The sequence below is a fragment of the Nuphar pumila genome, chromosome 5, assembly GCF_984573655.1.
Source record: "Nuphar pumila chromosome 5, dmNupPumi1.hap1.1, whole genome shotgun sequence".
In the NCBI taxonomy this organism is placed as follows: domain Eukaryota; kingdom Viridiplantae; phylum Streptophyta; class Magnoliopsida; order Nymphaeales; family Nymphaeaceae; genus Nuphar; species Nuphar pumila.
The window spans coordinates 37,535,211-37,551,639 of record NC_143253.1 but is presented as its reverse complement, the minus strand read 5'-3'; the positions used below and the strand labels follow the sequence as shown (position 1 = coordinate 37,551,639).

At 38.4% G+C, this 16,429-nt stretch overlaps 1 protein-coding gene across 3 annotated transcripts in view; it reads right to left on the bottom strand.

Annotated features, from left to right (window-relative positions):
* Window positions 1-894: 894 nt before the first annotated feature.
* The window catches only part of LOC149837378 (P-loop containing nucleoside triphosphate hydrolases superfamily protein), a 227,338-nt gene continuing 211,803 nt past the window's right edge, over window positions 895-16,429 (bottom strand). For all 3 annotated transcript variants that reach the window (XM_090006002.1, XM_090006003.1, XM_090006004.1), the window contains one exon: window positions 895-1,328. In XM_090006002.1, coding sequence (XP_089862128.1) covers window positions 1,107-1,328 — 222 coding nt within the window. In that variant the 3' untranslated portion in view covers window positions 895-1,106. The remainder of the gene's footprint in view (window positions 1,329-16,429) is intronic.

Sequence of the window (16,429 nt, the reverse complement as noted above, 5' to 3'; positions counted from 1 at the left end):
TTCACAATTGCAGAGAGTAAAAAGATCCTATCAATGTTGGATATTTGTGTGAAGAATATAAAAAATTGAAAGGTTTTTAGGAAATCATGTCAAATTATTTATCCATACAGTACGGTCATTTTTTATAAAATTGAGCCAAAGAACAATATGAGAATGATTTGTAGACTCAAAGCCATAGGATTAGGGTTCAACTCAAAAGTTCAAAACTTTTTTTCAAAAATGGGTCATGGATTTTTTTTTTTTTTAATCATTAAAAACTATTTTAAATATTTTAACATTTAAAAACAGTTTTTTGTTTAAATAAAATGAAAATGTAATAAAAATGATTAAAAATATTAAATAAGGACCATGTGTGTCCATGTCAGAATCCATGTGTCCGCACGTGTACATGCAGCCAAAAGGGTGTATGTCCCTCTGACAGCCCAAACGGCATGTCGGCTCAACAAAGTTCGTTTGATAGATTCTTGGCATGCACTGATCGTTGCCACCGCTAAAATCAGACTTCCAGTTCAAGCTCACGTTACTGCAATGAAGTTTTCAGTTATGAGCACTTTTACATCATATTATGATGGCATATGCAGGAGGGAAAATGAAAAAAGAAAACCATGAGCCCAACACCTTCACAAATTTTGGAAAAACACAATGCAACAAAAGCCAATCAAAACGAATGGTTGTTCAACATGCCAAACAAGACTGAAGAATCTGAAGCTCATAGGGATTAAACATTACTGATCATTGAAAGATAATCTCTCTCTCTCTCTCTCTCTCTCTCTCTCTCTCTCTCTCTCTCTCTCTCTCTCTCTCTCTGTGTGTGTGTGTGTGTGTTCAATCACGGCATTCTGATGTGATTCTGGATTTAGAGTGTCATGCATTTCAGCTTACACATACTCAACATGCATTTACAGGCGGTTATATTACAACATATTGTATACAACGACTAGAAAAGCAAAATATGGTACAAAACTAGATGCTTAACTGCCATGTTACTTATAGAAGGGTCCTACTTTATGTTGAATCACGTTAGCTGGCATTCCTATCTTGCATTTGCTCCAATTTGCAGAAAAACTAGAAACTGAAGAAAAGCTGCATTAAAGTTCCACTAAAACTCATTCCCTGTCACTAAGTTGTTTCTTCAAATCTAGCTTCTCAAGCATGCACAAGACCAGGTCATCTTTCAGTTTTTTCGATGCTTCTTCAAAATTCTTTTTCATGAGTGCCATCTCATCCAATGTCTCCTCATGTTTAGACCTAAATACATCCAAAATTGATTGTGTGTTGCGCAACCTGATCCGGAGCTTTGTTGTTACCTTGTTGAAATCTGCAGTTAACTGTCATGAGAGTGCAAAGCAAATTTAAATGAATATCATAAGAATAAAGTATCCAGGAAAAGGAAAATAGTAAATCCAATAATATTACGGGATAGATGAGGCTGTGGTCTCAAACATTTATAATACATTTCCACCTTGCATGTACCATTGTCGTCTCAAAAATAGAACCACAAACTGCCCTACCTGCTAAATTTTCAGCAAAAGTGAATATTCAGTCAATATTGACAAGCCCCAAGTGGTTTGGTGTAGTGGAATGGGGCCTAGGCAGGTGGTCTAGGTTCAAATCTCATGAGCATCACCCCCTGCGCAAGCCGAAACATGGTGACTCCCTGGGGGGCAAGGGGTAAGCCCCTGAGTTTTACGCTGCCAGGACAACGACCGTAAGTACGGCAGACAGAGCCAGTGCGACTAGGCACCACATGTGTGTGTGTATATATATATATATATATATGGTCCCATGACATCATGTTGCCTCTAGAAATCATAGGTGCAGGTTGTTTTGAATCAATCAAACCTCATGGATGTGTTAAGGATGTTCCAAATGCTAGAGATCGGCTTTTGAATCATGTTCTTTTAACAAAAAAAAAGATTTTGAGTCAAAAAAATATCACATAAGGTGGGCCGCTGATTTTTGAAGCTTTTTAAAAGCCTGCCTACATGTAGTAACCTAACAATCTAAGGGCTGATTCCTACTAAGCAAAAAATCTAATTCACATCAGCAAGGTTAGTTTCATGAAAAACAAAAAACAAAAGAAGAGGGTTTTTGTAACTCATGGGGACATGACCAAATGTGCACCCTTGATATATATATATATATATATATATATATATATATATATATATATATATATATATATATATATATATATATATATATATATATATATAGAGAGAGAGAGAGAGAGAGAGAGAGAGAGAGAGAGATGGGTGGATCATCATCAGACACGTTTCTGCTGCTGATCGTGCAAGATCAGTGGCAGAAACATCATTTTTTTAAAAGGAGGCTTTAGCGGCGGTCGCGACCACCGCTAAACCAAAACTGAAAAAAAAAAAATAACATGGATGCACTGAGCACGTCCGACCTGCATCCAACACCCGGCAGGTTTGACGTTACTCTCTCTTGTATATATATATGTATATATTGATGACATGAAAAAAAAGGATCTTTAACTGATTGGTTGCGCTTTTTGTGATTTTATTTCAACAAACTGGATGGACATGGTAATGCAAACAGAAACACGATCACAATCATCTCTGTCAAACCCTGGCTGACAACTAATTGCTGCATAAATGGAAAAGGCTTTAAAAGATATAACCTCAATTGACACATTAGCTATCTGAAGTAAACCTCAATTGACACATTCACTTTTAACAGATACAACCAAACCAGCATCCCACGTTTTACAAGCCAAGATTGGGTTCAGCCTGTAATGAGATGGTGGTCTTCCACAAAGGCACGAGAAATCTTCAAAAGAGTGTCTATTGGAGACACTTCAAGCATAACCTATAAAAGGATAAAAACAGAAGAACACACTAAAACAATAAATCTTTATTTCTTCACAAATGCTTAAGAAGCATTGATACAAAATGGAAGGGGATCAACCTGATTTATACAAGTGGTTAGAGCTCTCCTTGAGAGTCGTTGGACCAACGGCTCTAAATATAGCCGTTGGACTAGGTACAACGACTATATTGCTAGTCAAGTCCTAGTTGGGACTTGACTAGAATATAATGTCTAGTTCAAAATGAACTAGACAATAAATAAAAATAAAAGAAATAAAAAGGAAAGAAAAAAGAGAAAAAATATATAATAATAATATCTTATTATATTATTATTATATATATTATATATGTTACATTTTACATTTTAACACTCTCCCTTAAACTTACGGTACAATGAGCGAAAGTTTGTTTAAGAGAAAGTGAAATATGAGAGCAGCAAGAGGTTTGGTAAAGAAGTCTGCTAATTGGTATTCTGATGTAACATAAAGCAAATCAATGGTTTCATGTAGATATTCCTCTCTGACGTAGTGACAATCCATCTCAATATGTTTGAAGCGTTTATGAAATGTCTGGTTGCTGGCAATATAGATCGCACTCTTGTTGTCGCAGTACATTCTTGAAGCTTGTATTACTTGAGCTCCCATGTCAGCTAGCAGACGTATGCACCAAACTACTTTCATTGTCGTGGTAGCCATAACTCTATATTCAATTTCGGTGGAGGAGAGAAAGACCTGCTGCTTTTTGCATCTCTATGAAATTAAGGTTTCACCTAAGAAAACACAAAAACCAGTGGTTGAGTATCTATTATTTGGATCACCTCCCCAATCTATATCAGTATAGGCAATTAAATTTAAAGACGATGAAGCAGACAAGAAGAGTCCTCGTGAAAAAGAGGACTTTATGTATCTAATAATACGCAAGACTACTCTCATGTGAACAAAGGTGGAAGAATGTTGAAATTGACTAGCAGTGTGTACAATGTGTGCTATATCTGGCCTAGTAATGGAGAGATAGGAAAGTGCTTTGATAAGTTGTCTGTAAGGAGTGTGATCATCAAGAGGTTCTCCATCATCAATCCTCATTTTGATGTTGACAACCTCTAGAGTGTCTACTTTCTTCACATTTGTAATTTCAAACCTGAAAACAATATCAATGCCAAATTTAGATTGAGATATTAAATACCCACGAGGAGAATAAGCAACTTCAATTCCTAAAAAATATCTTAATAAACCTAAGTCAGTCATTTCAAAATAAGTTTTAAAAAGAGTTTTAATGTTTGCAACTCTCTGTTTGTCGCCTTCAGTGATGATCATATCGTCCACATAGAGAAGGAGGACAATAATGTCTGCATCAGAATTCTTAATAAACAAAGCAGTATCAGTCAAACAAGATTGAAAACTAATATCAAGCATAACACGAATGAATCTGTCATACCAAGCTTTTGGTGCTTGTTTAAGACCATAAATATTTTTTTTTTTAACGAAGAGCTTTACCCTTAGGGATACTAATACCAAGTGAAGATTCCATGTACACTTCTTCAATTAGATTTTCATTGAGAAAAGCATTTTTGACATCCATCTGAAATATGAGACTTTTTCTAATGGAGACCAAAGCTATTAAAGTCCTGACAGTGGTCATACAAGCAACAAGGGCAAAACTTTCTTCATAATCGATGTCGTACTCTTGAGCATACACTTTGGCCACTAAACGGGCTTTATACCTTTCAAGAGTTCCATCACTCTTGGTTTTGACGTTGTAAACCCATCGATAGCCTATAGGTTTCTTACCTAGAGGAATATCATGAATAGTCCAAGTGTTGGCCTTTTCTAATGCATCTAATTTTGTTTTTATGACTTCTACCCATTCTAAATGGTTTTTGCCTTGAGAATAGGATGATGGTTCTACATATGATTGTATTAATGCAATAACCGCCCTGTATGTGGGTGAAAATGATTCGTATGACAGAAATTTTTCAGGAGGTCTAGAAATTTTGGATGACCTTCTAGTTGGTACTTCGGAATATTTTACTAATACACATGGAACATTCGACTCTCTACGTCTTGAATATTGTACACTAAAGTGCCTATGGGTTTGCTCTTCATTATCAACATTATGTTCAATAACAATAGGACTTTGATTATTGTCAAAGTCACATTCAAGATCCCATTTATTGGATTTTGAAGTCAAATCTATTAAAAAAGAATATCCAGTGACTTCCTTGGGTTTTTCGAATTCGAAAAAACTTTCTTTCTCTAGGAAAGATATATTTCTTGATACATATAATGTTTCATTTTGAAAATCAAAACACCTATAGCCTTTTTTATTATCGGCATATCGTAAGAAGACACAAAGAATCACACGGAGAGAGAATTTGTCATTCTTATTGGTGAAAACAAAACAATTGCATCCAAAGACTCTTAATCTAGAATAATTAGAAGATAAGTTGACAAGTTTTTCAATCGGAGTTATGTTTTTCACAGAAGATGGCATTTGATTAATAAGATAGGCCCAAAAATCTTTTGAAACTTGATTTGTTATTAATAAGGTCCTAGTAGTTTCCTGATGTGTCGATGTTTACGTTCGGCCAAGCTATTTTGTTGTGGTGTGTGTGGACAAGATCTTTGATGTGTGATGCCATGTAAGTTGAGATAGTCTTTGAATTCTTTGGACATAAATTCTTCCCCTAAATCAGTGCGAAAAATGGAAATATCATTTTGAAATTTATTTTCAACCATTTTATGAAATGTTTGAAAATGTAAAAAACCCTCAGATTTATACTTAAGGAAGTGAATCTAAATATGCCTAGAATAGTCGTCGACAAAAATTACATAATATGCATATTCACATTTTGAAATAACTGGTGCAGGGCCCCAAACATCAGAATGAATTAATTTAAGTGGTCTAGAGGAAACAAAAGTTCTATCATGAAATGGTAATATTTTTATTTTGCCAAGGATACAGTCTTTACAAGTAAAACTTTCAGAATTACAAAATTTTTCTAAACTTAAAAAATGTTGGATTTTAGACATATGAGGATGACCAAGTCTTTTGTGCCATAAATCCACCTCTAGTTTCTAAACATTATAACAGAAAGCATTCTTAGGCAATTTCAAAAAATCCATGTAATAAAGTCCTCCTTCTCTATGGCCTTCCCCAATTAGTTTCCCTAACTAGCGATCCTGTACCGAACAACCATGACAAGAGAAGGAGATATTACACCCATAATCAGATATTTGAGAAACAGATAAGAGGTTTAAATTAAGTTTAGGAATATATCTAACTTCTAGAATAAAAAAATTATTTGTTTTAAGAAGTTTTTCAAAATTTTCTATTCCTTCAATTTCAAGAGGTCCCATCAGTTGGGAAAACTTTTGACACACTTGAGTTACTTTTAAGACATTTTGATAAGCAATTGACATTTGAGGTCATATGAAAAGAGGCACCAGAGTCAACGAGCCAAGAAAAGTTATCGGGATCGAAGAATGATGAAACAACTGCTTCAGTTGAGGCTTCAGTTGAGGAGGATGCTCCTTTGAGAAGAGGTTGAAGAATTTCCATCAATTGAGCTATAGATACCGGTGCATCTTGATCTTTTGATTTTGATCTGACTGATGCACCTTTCTCTTTGTCTCTTCTCTTTAGCTTAGGACATTGAGGCCTATAGTGATTTGGCTCATGACAATGACTCCTCTTTTGTCAAAATCACCACCTTGTCTACCAAAATGAGGAGGCCTATAAGTGCGCACATAGTTACCCGGTCTAGACACAGCTAGAACGGAGTCATCTTCAGTTTTTAGAGTATTCTTCTTAAGTCTGTTTTCCTCCATAGTTAGTTCCTCTATAGTATCAATGATAGAGGGAACTTTTCCACGATGTAGAAGAGCTGATTTGGTCGACTCAAATTCCGGTCTTAAACCGTTTATAAATTGATAAAAATGTTTCATATCGAGTTGCTTTTGGCGAAGCACGATATCTTCAGAACAATGTCATTTTGGCTCAAGAAGAGCCAATTTCTCCCAAAGTTCGGATAATTCATTGTAATATTCTCTAATAGTTTTGTCTTTTTGAGTCATCGTCTGGACTTTGTCTTGTAAATTGCATACATATGCAATATCTTTAACGGAATACATATTTTTAAGATATTCCTAAGCTTTATCGGCATGATCAAATTTAGCAAGACTAGATCATTTCTTAATGTCAACACTATTAATTAGCCATGACATGATTTTGGTGTGCCCTATTCTCCATTCATTCTATTTTTTCTCATAAGTTGCCAACGCCTTATTCTTGTCTCCTTCCGTGAGAGGTACTTCTTTGTCATTCTCAACTTTTGTGAGAATTAGTTTTGGTTCTGAATCAGAACCATCTACTATACCCCATAACCCTTTTCTCCAAATGTGGTGCTTCATGATTGAAGCCCACATTACACAATTGGTATCAATTAATTTCATGGGTATGATGGTGATCTTATCATTGTCATCCATCCTTTACAAGGGTGAGAAAAAGAAAGAATAGATGAGAGAAGAAAAAGAAGAGAAAGAGAAAGATAAGAGAGGAGAAGAATGAGCACAATCACACAATTTCGTAGACAAGCTGTCTCCAAAGTTCTTTCCTTCTCCAAAACGATTCCTTGAGTCACGAACAAGAAGATAAATCACTCTTTGCAAAGCGAGCACGAAAAACAAGGCAAAAATCTTCAAGATCGAAAGTTCTTCAAGGCTCTGATACCATGTAATGAGATGGTGGTCTTCCACAAAGGCACAAGAAATCTTCAAAAGCGTGTCTATTAGAGACACTTCAAGCATAACCCATTAAAAGGTATTTCTTCACAAGAAATGCTTAAGAAGCATTGATACAAAATGGAGGGGGATCACCCTTATTTATACAAGTGGAAAAGATGAAGGAGAGCTCTCCTTGAGAGTCGTGGAAAAGATGGAGAGCTCTCCTTGAGAGTCGTTGGACCTAGTCCAACGACTCTAAATATAGTTGTAAGACCCGTGTTGTTTTCAAAAAAAAAAAATTGACTCGGGTTGGATCTGGATCCAACCCGGATCTAGACCCACCCCCTGCTTATAAATAAGCAGCAAGGGGTGTTTCCTTTTACACAAAAGAGGACCCCCCTGACTTTCTCTCTCTCCCCGATAACCACTCGTTCGACCCCCACTCCCCCCCCCCTTCACTCTCTCCCATTTCTTTTTTTGGCCACCCGTCGGCGGCGGCCTCCTCCCTCAGGTAAGCTCCCCGCTCCCCGTCTCTCTCTTCTCTCTATCTCCTCAGTTCGCAGGGGAGGGGCGTCGCCCCCTCCCTGCCCTCTGTCTCCTCGGTTCGCAGTGGAGGGGCGTCGCTCCCTCCTTGCCCCTTGCCTCCTCCCTTTTCTCGTCGGCGGCCCCCCTTTCTTTTTATTTTTAACTTGTGGGCAGAGGTGCCGCCCCTGCCCCCCTTTCCTTTTTTGGTCGGCGGGCAGGGGCATAGTCCCTGCCCTCCCACTTGTTTCTAGCTGACGGGTAGGGGTATAGCCCCTGCCCCCTTCGTCTTTTCCAGCCGGCGGGCAGGGGCATGGGCCCTGCCCTCCTGTTCACTGTCTGGGCCAAGCAGCCGAGCCCGGCTGACCTTGGGCCCCTGCGACACGAACGTGATACCAGAAACATACTTTAAAACTTGTTCCTTTGATCGTATTTGCACAGTACAACAGAATACCCTTTAGCACACCCTATTGATGCAACGGATTTTGTGCGCACCTCGAGGCATGAGCCATTTATCACCTACGCTTGAAAACGTCAGCAAAGCCGACATTCTCCAAGGTAGGGAAAAGTTGCAAGAAGAATAAAGAAAGGACAATGCTAAAACTTGTAAATATATTTAAGTCAAGGACGTAGTTTTGTGATTATTGTCCTTTTTCCTTTATGTCATTTACTTTGTCGCCACGCTTTTACGTGCACATGCTTCTGCTTACGCATTTATTTAGCTCGATATATAGTTTTACATATCAAGCACTGCTTTATGTCATTTACTTTACCACCGCGCTTTTACGTGCACAGGCTTTCTGCTTACGCATTTATTTAGCTCGATATGTGGTTTCACATATAGAGCACTGTTTTATGTCATTTACTTTGTCGTCGCGCTTTTACGTGCACAAGATTTTGCTTATGCATTTATTTAGCTCGATATGTAGTTTCACATATCGAGCATTGCTTTATGTCATTTACTTTACTGCCACGCTTTTACGTGCACAGGTTACTGCTTACGCATTTATTTAGCTCGATGTGCGGTTTTGCACATCGAGCCTTGCCTTATACTTTGTCGTCGCGCTGAAATGTGCACATGCCTATATTATATATATATAATTCATACAGAGATGCAACCGCATAAGACATGCAAGCACGTATTCTATCTTACCATGTATCATGCTTGCGCCTTTTACAAAATACATGGATTTACGCATGAGTGCAAAAACGTTAAAGAAAAAAGGGTTTTCTTGCGAGAATCCAACATTTAAAAAATGTGTAGTTTTGAAAAGCAAGTTTCGAATACTTGAGGGTTGCCTAATTGCAACTAAGTTTTTTCCAAAGCGGCATGATAGGAGAAAATGTTTTAACTTTGGTTTAATATCTGATATGACCCGGATATCCCCGGATGGGAGCATGGGAATGTGTTTGTTTGAGGTTTCTTCTGAGAAACCCATACCCATTATATCGTAAGCGGTATCACAAGACATACGCCATATGTTTGATACTACGATAACTGGATGAGAGATTGGTGGCGATCATGTATCGTACAAATTGCACAATGATATACAAGTGGTTTAAAGGACCAGATCATGTCAAACTAAACTAAATAGTTGCATCGTTTCTTTTACGAAATAATGGAGTTGGGGTTTTGATCATGCATAATTTATGCATACTAGACTCACGTTTTTATACATGATCTGTCGTAAAAATGAATTAAATATCCATTTTTATCAACATTTTCCAGGGTGTTGGTTTAATTTCAAAAAGAAGAAAATCGTACAAAAAGCAAGGTTACCTGTGTTTTGAAGTGTTTGATTTCGTTTAGGAGTTTTCAGTTTTGAAAACATGTTTTTAGGAAAGGTAATTTTCTAAAATTTGAGTTAAGTTTTAGTAAATAATGTTTTTAACCTAGATTAGTATTATAAATAATATTTTTTGAGAAGAGGTTGACATCCTCCCATTGAGAAAAACGCCAGACTCTTCTCTCCCACTTCTCTTCTCTTTCCCTCTCTCTCTTTTCGTTCTATCACCAGTTCTTCCCCATCTCTTCCTCCTTGATTTCATCTTTCTTCTGATCCTTGCTATCGTCGATGCTTCTTACCTCGTCATCGAAGGGTGCGTTTCACCACGGGAACGACCACTTCTTTTTCTCAACCTCTCCATCGGAAGTGGTTGCGAGGTTTGCTTCTTCTCCCCCATCTCTTTATTTGATTCACAACTAGGTTAGATTTATTTCAGATTCGTTATTAAACAGATAAAAGAGTTTTTAGTTTAATATAGCATCTAGTAAAAATCGTTTTCTGCTTGATCGTTTTATTTAGCGTAGAATAAAATTTAACTTTCTGCAGCAGTTGGATAGTAGATCGTTATTTTTTTCGTTTGCTTCGTTGTTTTAATGAATTTTTTGTTTTGTTTAGATCACGCATAGCGTGAAAACGTCAACAGAAAGACATGATCTGTGTGAATTTCTAATCACGCAGATCCGTGTGGAAATACATGTGTAGCAGCGTGTGAATTTGCGTGTTCACTAGATTTGGATTGAGATTGCAGCACGAAACGATATGCGTGATTCGCTAATCACGCAGCCCGTATTTTTCTGAATCTTGACATGAACATCAATTGTATATCGTGTGACTCGTGCATCACGGTCTATAGCCTGTAATTAATCTGAATCGTTCTGATCAGATTAATAAAACAGACTGTAGTGGTTTTAGATCACGCATATAGTGGCAGATCTCAGAGTGTGCGTCATCACAGATCCACGCTGAGTTGTATTTTTTTTTAACGTTCTATCGATTGATCTGATCTGTAGACTCTTGAGTAGTTCGACAATCTGCAGCTTGCTGGAAACAGTGCATGCTCACTTTGGAAACAGATTTCTGAACGTCCAGCTGCTTGCATGTTTCATGCGTAGCACATGCAGGCTGGAACAGCGTTGGGAGCTGTTAAAATTTCGGGAATCAACATCAATCACGCAATCCAGTGTGACTGACATCGATCGATTCTCAGGCCTGCATAGCTAAACGTTTTATGCGTTAGTTAGTTAGCGTAGTTTACATTTTTTTTATTTTATCAGTCAGATTACTTTGGTTTAACGTTTTTTGTAGTTAGAGTATCTTTAGTTTCATGATTAGTCATTTAGACTAGTTTCTCATTTTTCATAGTTAGTGGCTAAATTAATATTGTGTAGTTAATTAGTTAGAATTTGAGTTGACTAGTTTTGTATGTAGTTAGTTAAGATTGTTTTAAATTGTTTTGTAGTTAGTTAGAATCTTGAATTTGTTAATTAGTTAGATCATATTATTTAGTTAGTTTAGATTTAGTTGAGTTTGACTTTTTGTAACTAACCCCAATTGTTTAGAATTCATCCCCTGCATTTTTTGTTTGTTTTGTGTTTTTGTATTTTTTGTGTTTTGCAGGTAAGGCTTCTTGTGTAAAGGGACCTTCAACGATTCACTTAGCGTCGTGCCCCTTGCAAAGAAGGGACCTTTGTCCCTTTATTTTGACAGTAGCACCCAAGCGAACAAGAGAGGCTAGATCACAAGAGAAGAAGGCTTAGCAGATTTTTCTCTTTATTTTATTTATTTTTTTTAGCCAGAGGGCCATTTACTATAAGTTGGGTTTTAATAAGCCTTTTTATTTTTTAGCCCTACGCAGAGGGTAGTACATTTTATTTACTTTTCATTTAAGGCAATAAAGATTGTTTTGTATGGGGTACAAAAGTCTTTTTAAATACGTTCTCTGTGTTCGACCCGGACTTCACCACTAGTGTGAAGCGGAAATTTGAGACTTGATGCATGGTTTGCATAAACGATTTTTATCGAAAAAATACTTTCACAAAAAATTGCATCAAATTTTTGGCGCCGTTACCAGGGAACAACGATTTTAAAAAACTGAGTACCCACTTTATTGCCTTTTTCACGTTTATTATTTATGATTGCTAGTTTGCTTTCGTTTATTATTTAGGATTGTTTAGTTTAATTTCTGCTGATATTTAGGGTTGCTTAGTTTGCTTTTGTAATTTATTAGGACTGTTAGAACCACGTTGAGTGCAAACCATAGAGCTTGCTTATTTTTATTGCACGACCCACCTATTAGGATACCCTCTTAGGTGACTTTGCATGTAGTTTGTTTTTGAAACTCTATATCTGGATTGAGTGGTGGTTGCTTGTTTTCTGCTTTGAGTATTTGATTTTATGTTTAACTGCTTTCGTGGTGTGGTTTGATCGCAATTGCGTGCTAGGTAGTTAGAAAACCAACTCCTAGAACGGTTGCTACACCGATCTCTACCTCAGGTGTATGCAAGGAAGATGCTCGCTTGACCCCGAGCTCATAGAACCAGTAGAGTGTTAAAATATGTTATATATATATAGATTATGACATACACATAAATATGTCTATGTGTCTATCTATGTATATAAATATATATTTCTTTTATAAATACCCACTAGGGGCAAAATAGTCCTTTTACATTTTCACTCAACTTGTATTTTTCCTTTTCTTTTTCTCTTTTCTTCATTTTTCCCTTTTTCTTTTTCTTTTCTTATTTTCTTTCTTTTTCACCTTGGAAAGGGCCCCCTAGAAGGACGTTGGAGCATCCAACGGTCATATTTATGACCGTTGGAAGGGCTCCAACATCCCTCTAGGAGCCTTTCCAAGGCCTCCTCTTTTGTCTATAAATAAAGGGGTTTTCCCCATTGTAAGCTAAGCTTCTTGTGAAGCCTCATATGAGTGAAATATATTTTTCACCTTATTTTGTGTGTTTTACCACTTTTGTGGTTTATTGCAATCTTGCCCATTAGTGGCTTCTTGTGTATGTGCGTGCTCTCGTGCTTGCTCTTAGAGGTATCACCTCACTCATTTGGCACTTCATTACATGGTAACAGAGCCTTGGTTGAGAAAGTTTCATCGGATCCTCTCTTGACAAGTAATATCTATCATCTTTCTTGCTTTTAAACTCGTTTTTTATAAATGTCCAACAAGGATGCAAAAATCGACCTCTCATTCAAATTGAATGAGACCAATTACCGAATGTGGGCGGCCGCTACGGAAAATAACCTCAAAGGTAAAAAACTTTGGGGTTATGTGTGTGAAACCATTCCAGAACCACAATTGAAGTTAACCAAGTTTGAAGGCAATGAGGAAAGAGCATTAAACGAAGAAGAAAAATAGAAGGCTATTCTTTACTTCTCTTAAAAAATGGAAGATTGGGAAAGTGAGCATGCTAAAATTCTAACATGGTTCATGAATAATGTCGAATTAAAAAATTGTGAAATCTTGCAAAGTTCAAGAAGGCTAATAAAGCTTTGATTCTTTATGAAAGGCATGTACACTCAAAGAGACCTTGCTAAGCATTTATTTCTACAATAAAAGGTAAGAGAAACCAAGCAATGTGATATGAGTATTAGGGACTATTATAGTGCCCTATCTTCTTTATGGGATGAACTTGTTCTTCCCGAACCGCAATGGGAAGAAAGTGATATTGTCATGAGGCAAGAGCAAATGGAAAAAGAAAGTTTTTTTCAATTTATTCATGGGCTTCGTCCCGAATTTGAGTAACTTAGAGCATCCCTTCTTCATAGGGCTTCTACTCCTCTAAGTGACATTTTGATCAACTTATGTCAAGAAGAAACTCGTTTGGCCTTGAAAAGAAATGTTGATGAAGTTCATGCCGTGTCTAGACCCGGCAACAATGTAAGATCGTATAAACCACCCCATTTTTGGAAGAATAATGGTGGAGGAAGAAAAATCATTTGTTATAATTATAATAAACCAGGCCATATTCGTCCGGATTGCATTCAAGAAGGTGGCTTCTGTAGGTGAAATTCCTCCAAACACAAATGAAGATTCAAAGAAGGACGGAGACATAAAGGAGTCCATCGCTCATCTTACCGAAACTATTCAACAATTTATGAAGATAAACTCCTCTACATCATCCTCTTCACCCTCCACTTCCGGTGCTGCCATCTCCTCTTTTCCAGGTATGACCTCTTGGATTCTTGACTCAGGTGCCTCCTTTCATATGACTCCAAATGCATCACTTTTGTTAAAAGATTCTAAACCAAGTCTCAATAAATTCAAATTATATGTTTCCACCGCCGATGGAACATCCTTGGATGTTGAAGGCATTGAAAACCTTGAGAAAACTTATGACCAAAACAAAGAATTTTTTGTTCCCAAAATCTGAATTATTCTAAAATTTAATCTAAATCTTTTTTCCGTTTCTCAAATTACCGATTTTGGATCTAATATCTCTTTTTCATCAACCCATTGCTGCGTGCAGGATCTCCGGTCCGGGAAGCGGATTGGGCAAGGCCATAGGAGAGGAGATCTTTATTATATGGATTTTTTGTCTTTGCTATCTAAATCATTGTGTCATCATGTTCAATCTAAAGATATTGAGACTTGGCATAAGAGGCTTAGACATCCTAGTATTTTCAAGTTGTATCTCTTTCCTTTTTTGGAAAAATTTTGTAATACAAGTATATTTACATGCAATGATTGTATTCTTAAAAAGATTCATTCGCTTCCGTATTCGCATAGTAATTTTGTGTCAAAAAGACCTTTTGAACTTGTGCATTCCGATATATGGGGGTCGACACCCGTTATGTCCAAAGGGGGTTATTCCTACTATGTTACTTTTATTGATGACTTTACTAGATATACATGGGTATACATTATTAAAAACAAATCCGATGTATTCACTAATTTTAAAGAATTTCATGTTCTTATTCAAAATTAATTTCAAAACAATATAGCTATATTTAGATCCGATTCCGGAGGTGAGTACATGTCTAAAGATTTTCAAAATAAATGGAATTTTGTACCAACGATATTTTCCTAAAACTCCGCAACAAAATGGTCTTGCGAAAAAAAAACATAGACATTCAATTGAAACTACAATAACACTTCTTGTCTCTAAAAATGTTTCTAAAAACTTTTGGAACGAAGCTCTTCTTACCGCAACATATCTTATCAATCGAATGCCCTCTTCTTCTTTAAAAAATGTATCACCCTTCAAAAAATTATTTAAAATTACTACAGATTTTAATAGACTAAGAATTTTTGGAAGTAAATGCTTTGTACTTGTTCAAGGACCAGATAAATTATCACTCAAAGCTCTTGAAAGTGTGTTCATTGGCTATGGTTGTAATAACCTGGGGAAAAAAATTAACCTTGGATTCAGATCGGATCCGGACCCAACTGAGGCACCGCATCTGTTACCTCTTAAAGGATAACGAGGTCGAAGGGGGGGGGGGGGGGGAGGTTCTTGAAACCCCCTTCCACCCCGACTCTCGTTTCTCTCGCCCCCTCGTTTCTCCCGACTCCCATCTCTCTGCTCTGCGTTGCCGAGCACCGCCACCGATGTCGGCGACCTCCTGTCTCCGGTGAGCTCCTCTCCAGCAGCCTCCCCAGGTACGCACCATCGCCCCTCTCCTCTTTCGTCTGTCTCTCTCTCTTTCCCCCTTGTTTCTCCGTTACGTAGGGAGGGGGGGCGAGCCACCTCCCTGCTGCCCTAGATCGCAGGGGAGGGGCAAAGCCCCCTCCCTACGACCCCTTTTAGGGAGGGAGGGGTGGAGCCCCTCCCTGCGACGCCCTTTCAGCAAGAGAGGGGCGGAGCCCCTCCCTGTGTCGTGCACGGTAAGGGAGGGGCTGATTCCCCTCCCGGTGCACTTTGGTTGCAGGGGTGGGGCCGAGCCCCCCTCCCTGCATCTCCGTACAGCAGGGGAGGGGCTGAGCCTCCTCCCTGCCTCCTGTTCCTCTAAGAAAACGATAGGGGCCTTTGGTCCCTGTCTTGTTTCCCTGTTAAGCAAATCGGCAGGGGCCTTTGGCCCCTGCCTCCTCTCCCAAAAGTCGCAGGGTGGCTATTGGCCCCTGTGCCTCTCTTTCTCTCTGCTCATTTTCCTGGCAGGCGCCATCGACCCCTGGCCATTTTTGCTATTCCAGCAGGGGCCGAAAGCCCCTGCCCCTTTTACTGTTCTAGCAGGGGCCATCAGCCCCTGCCCTTTTTATTGTTCCAGCAGGGGCCGAAGGCCCCTGTCGCTTTTTCTGTTCCAGCAGGGGCCGAAGGCCCCTCCCCTTTTTGCTTGCCAGCAAGGGCCGATGGCCCCCTGCCCTTTATGCACGAGTCTATACCCTTGGCCGATAGGCCCGGGTAAATTTCGAAAACTACATCATGATGGGGATAGATCATTGTAATGGTTGATCTTCAACGAGGGATTTCTAGTAAGCGTGAGTCATTAGCTCGCGTTGACTACGTCCCTGCCCCTTTATCTTTTCCAGCAAGGGCTGATGACCCCCCTGCCCTTTATACCTTTCTAGTCGGGGCCGAAGGCCCCTGCCTTTTTAAAAAACCAGCAGAGGCCGATG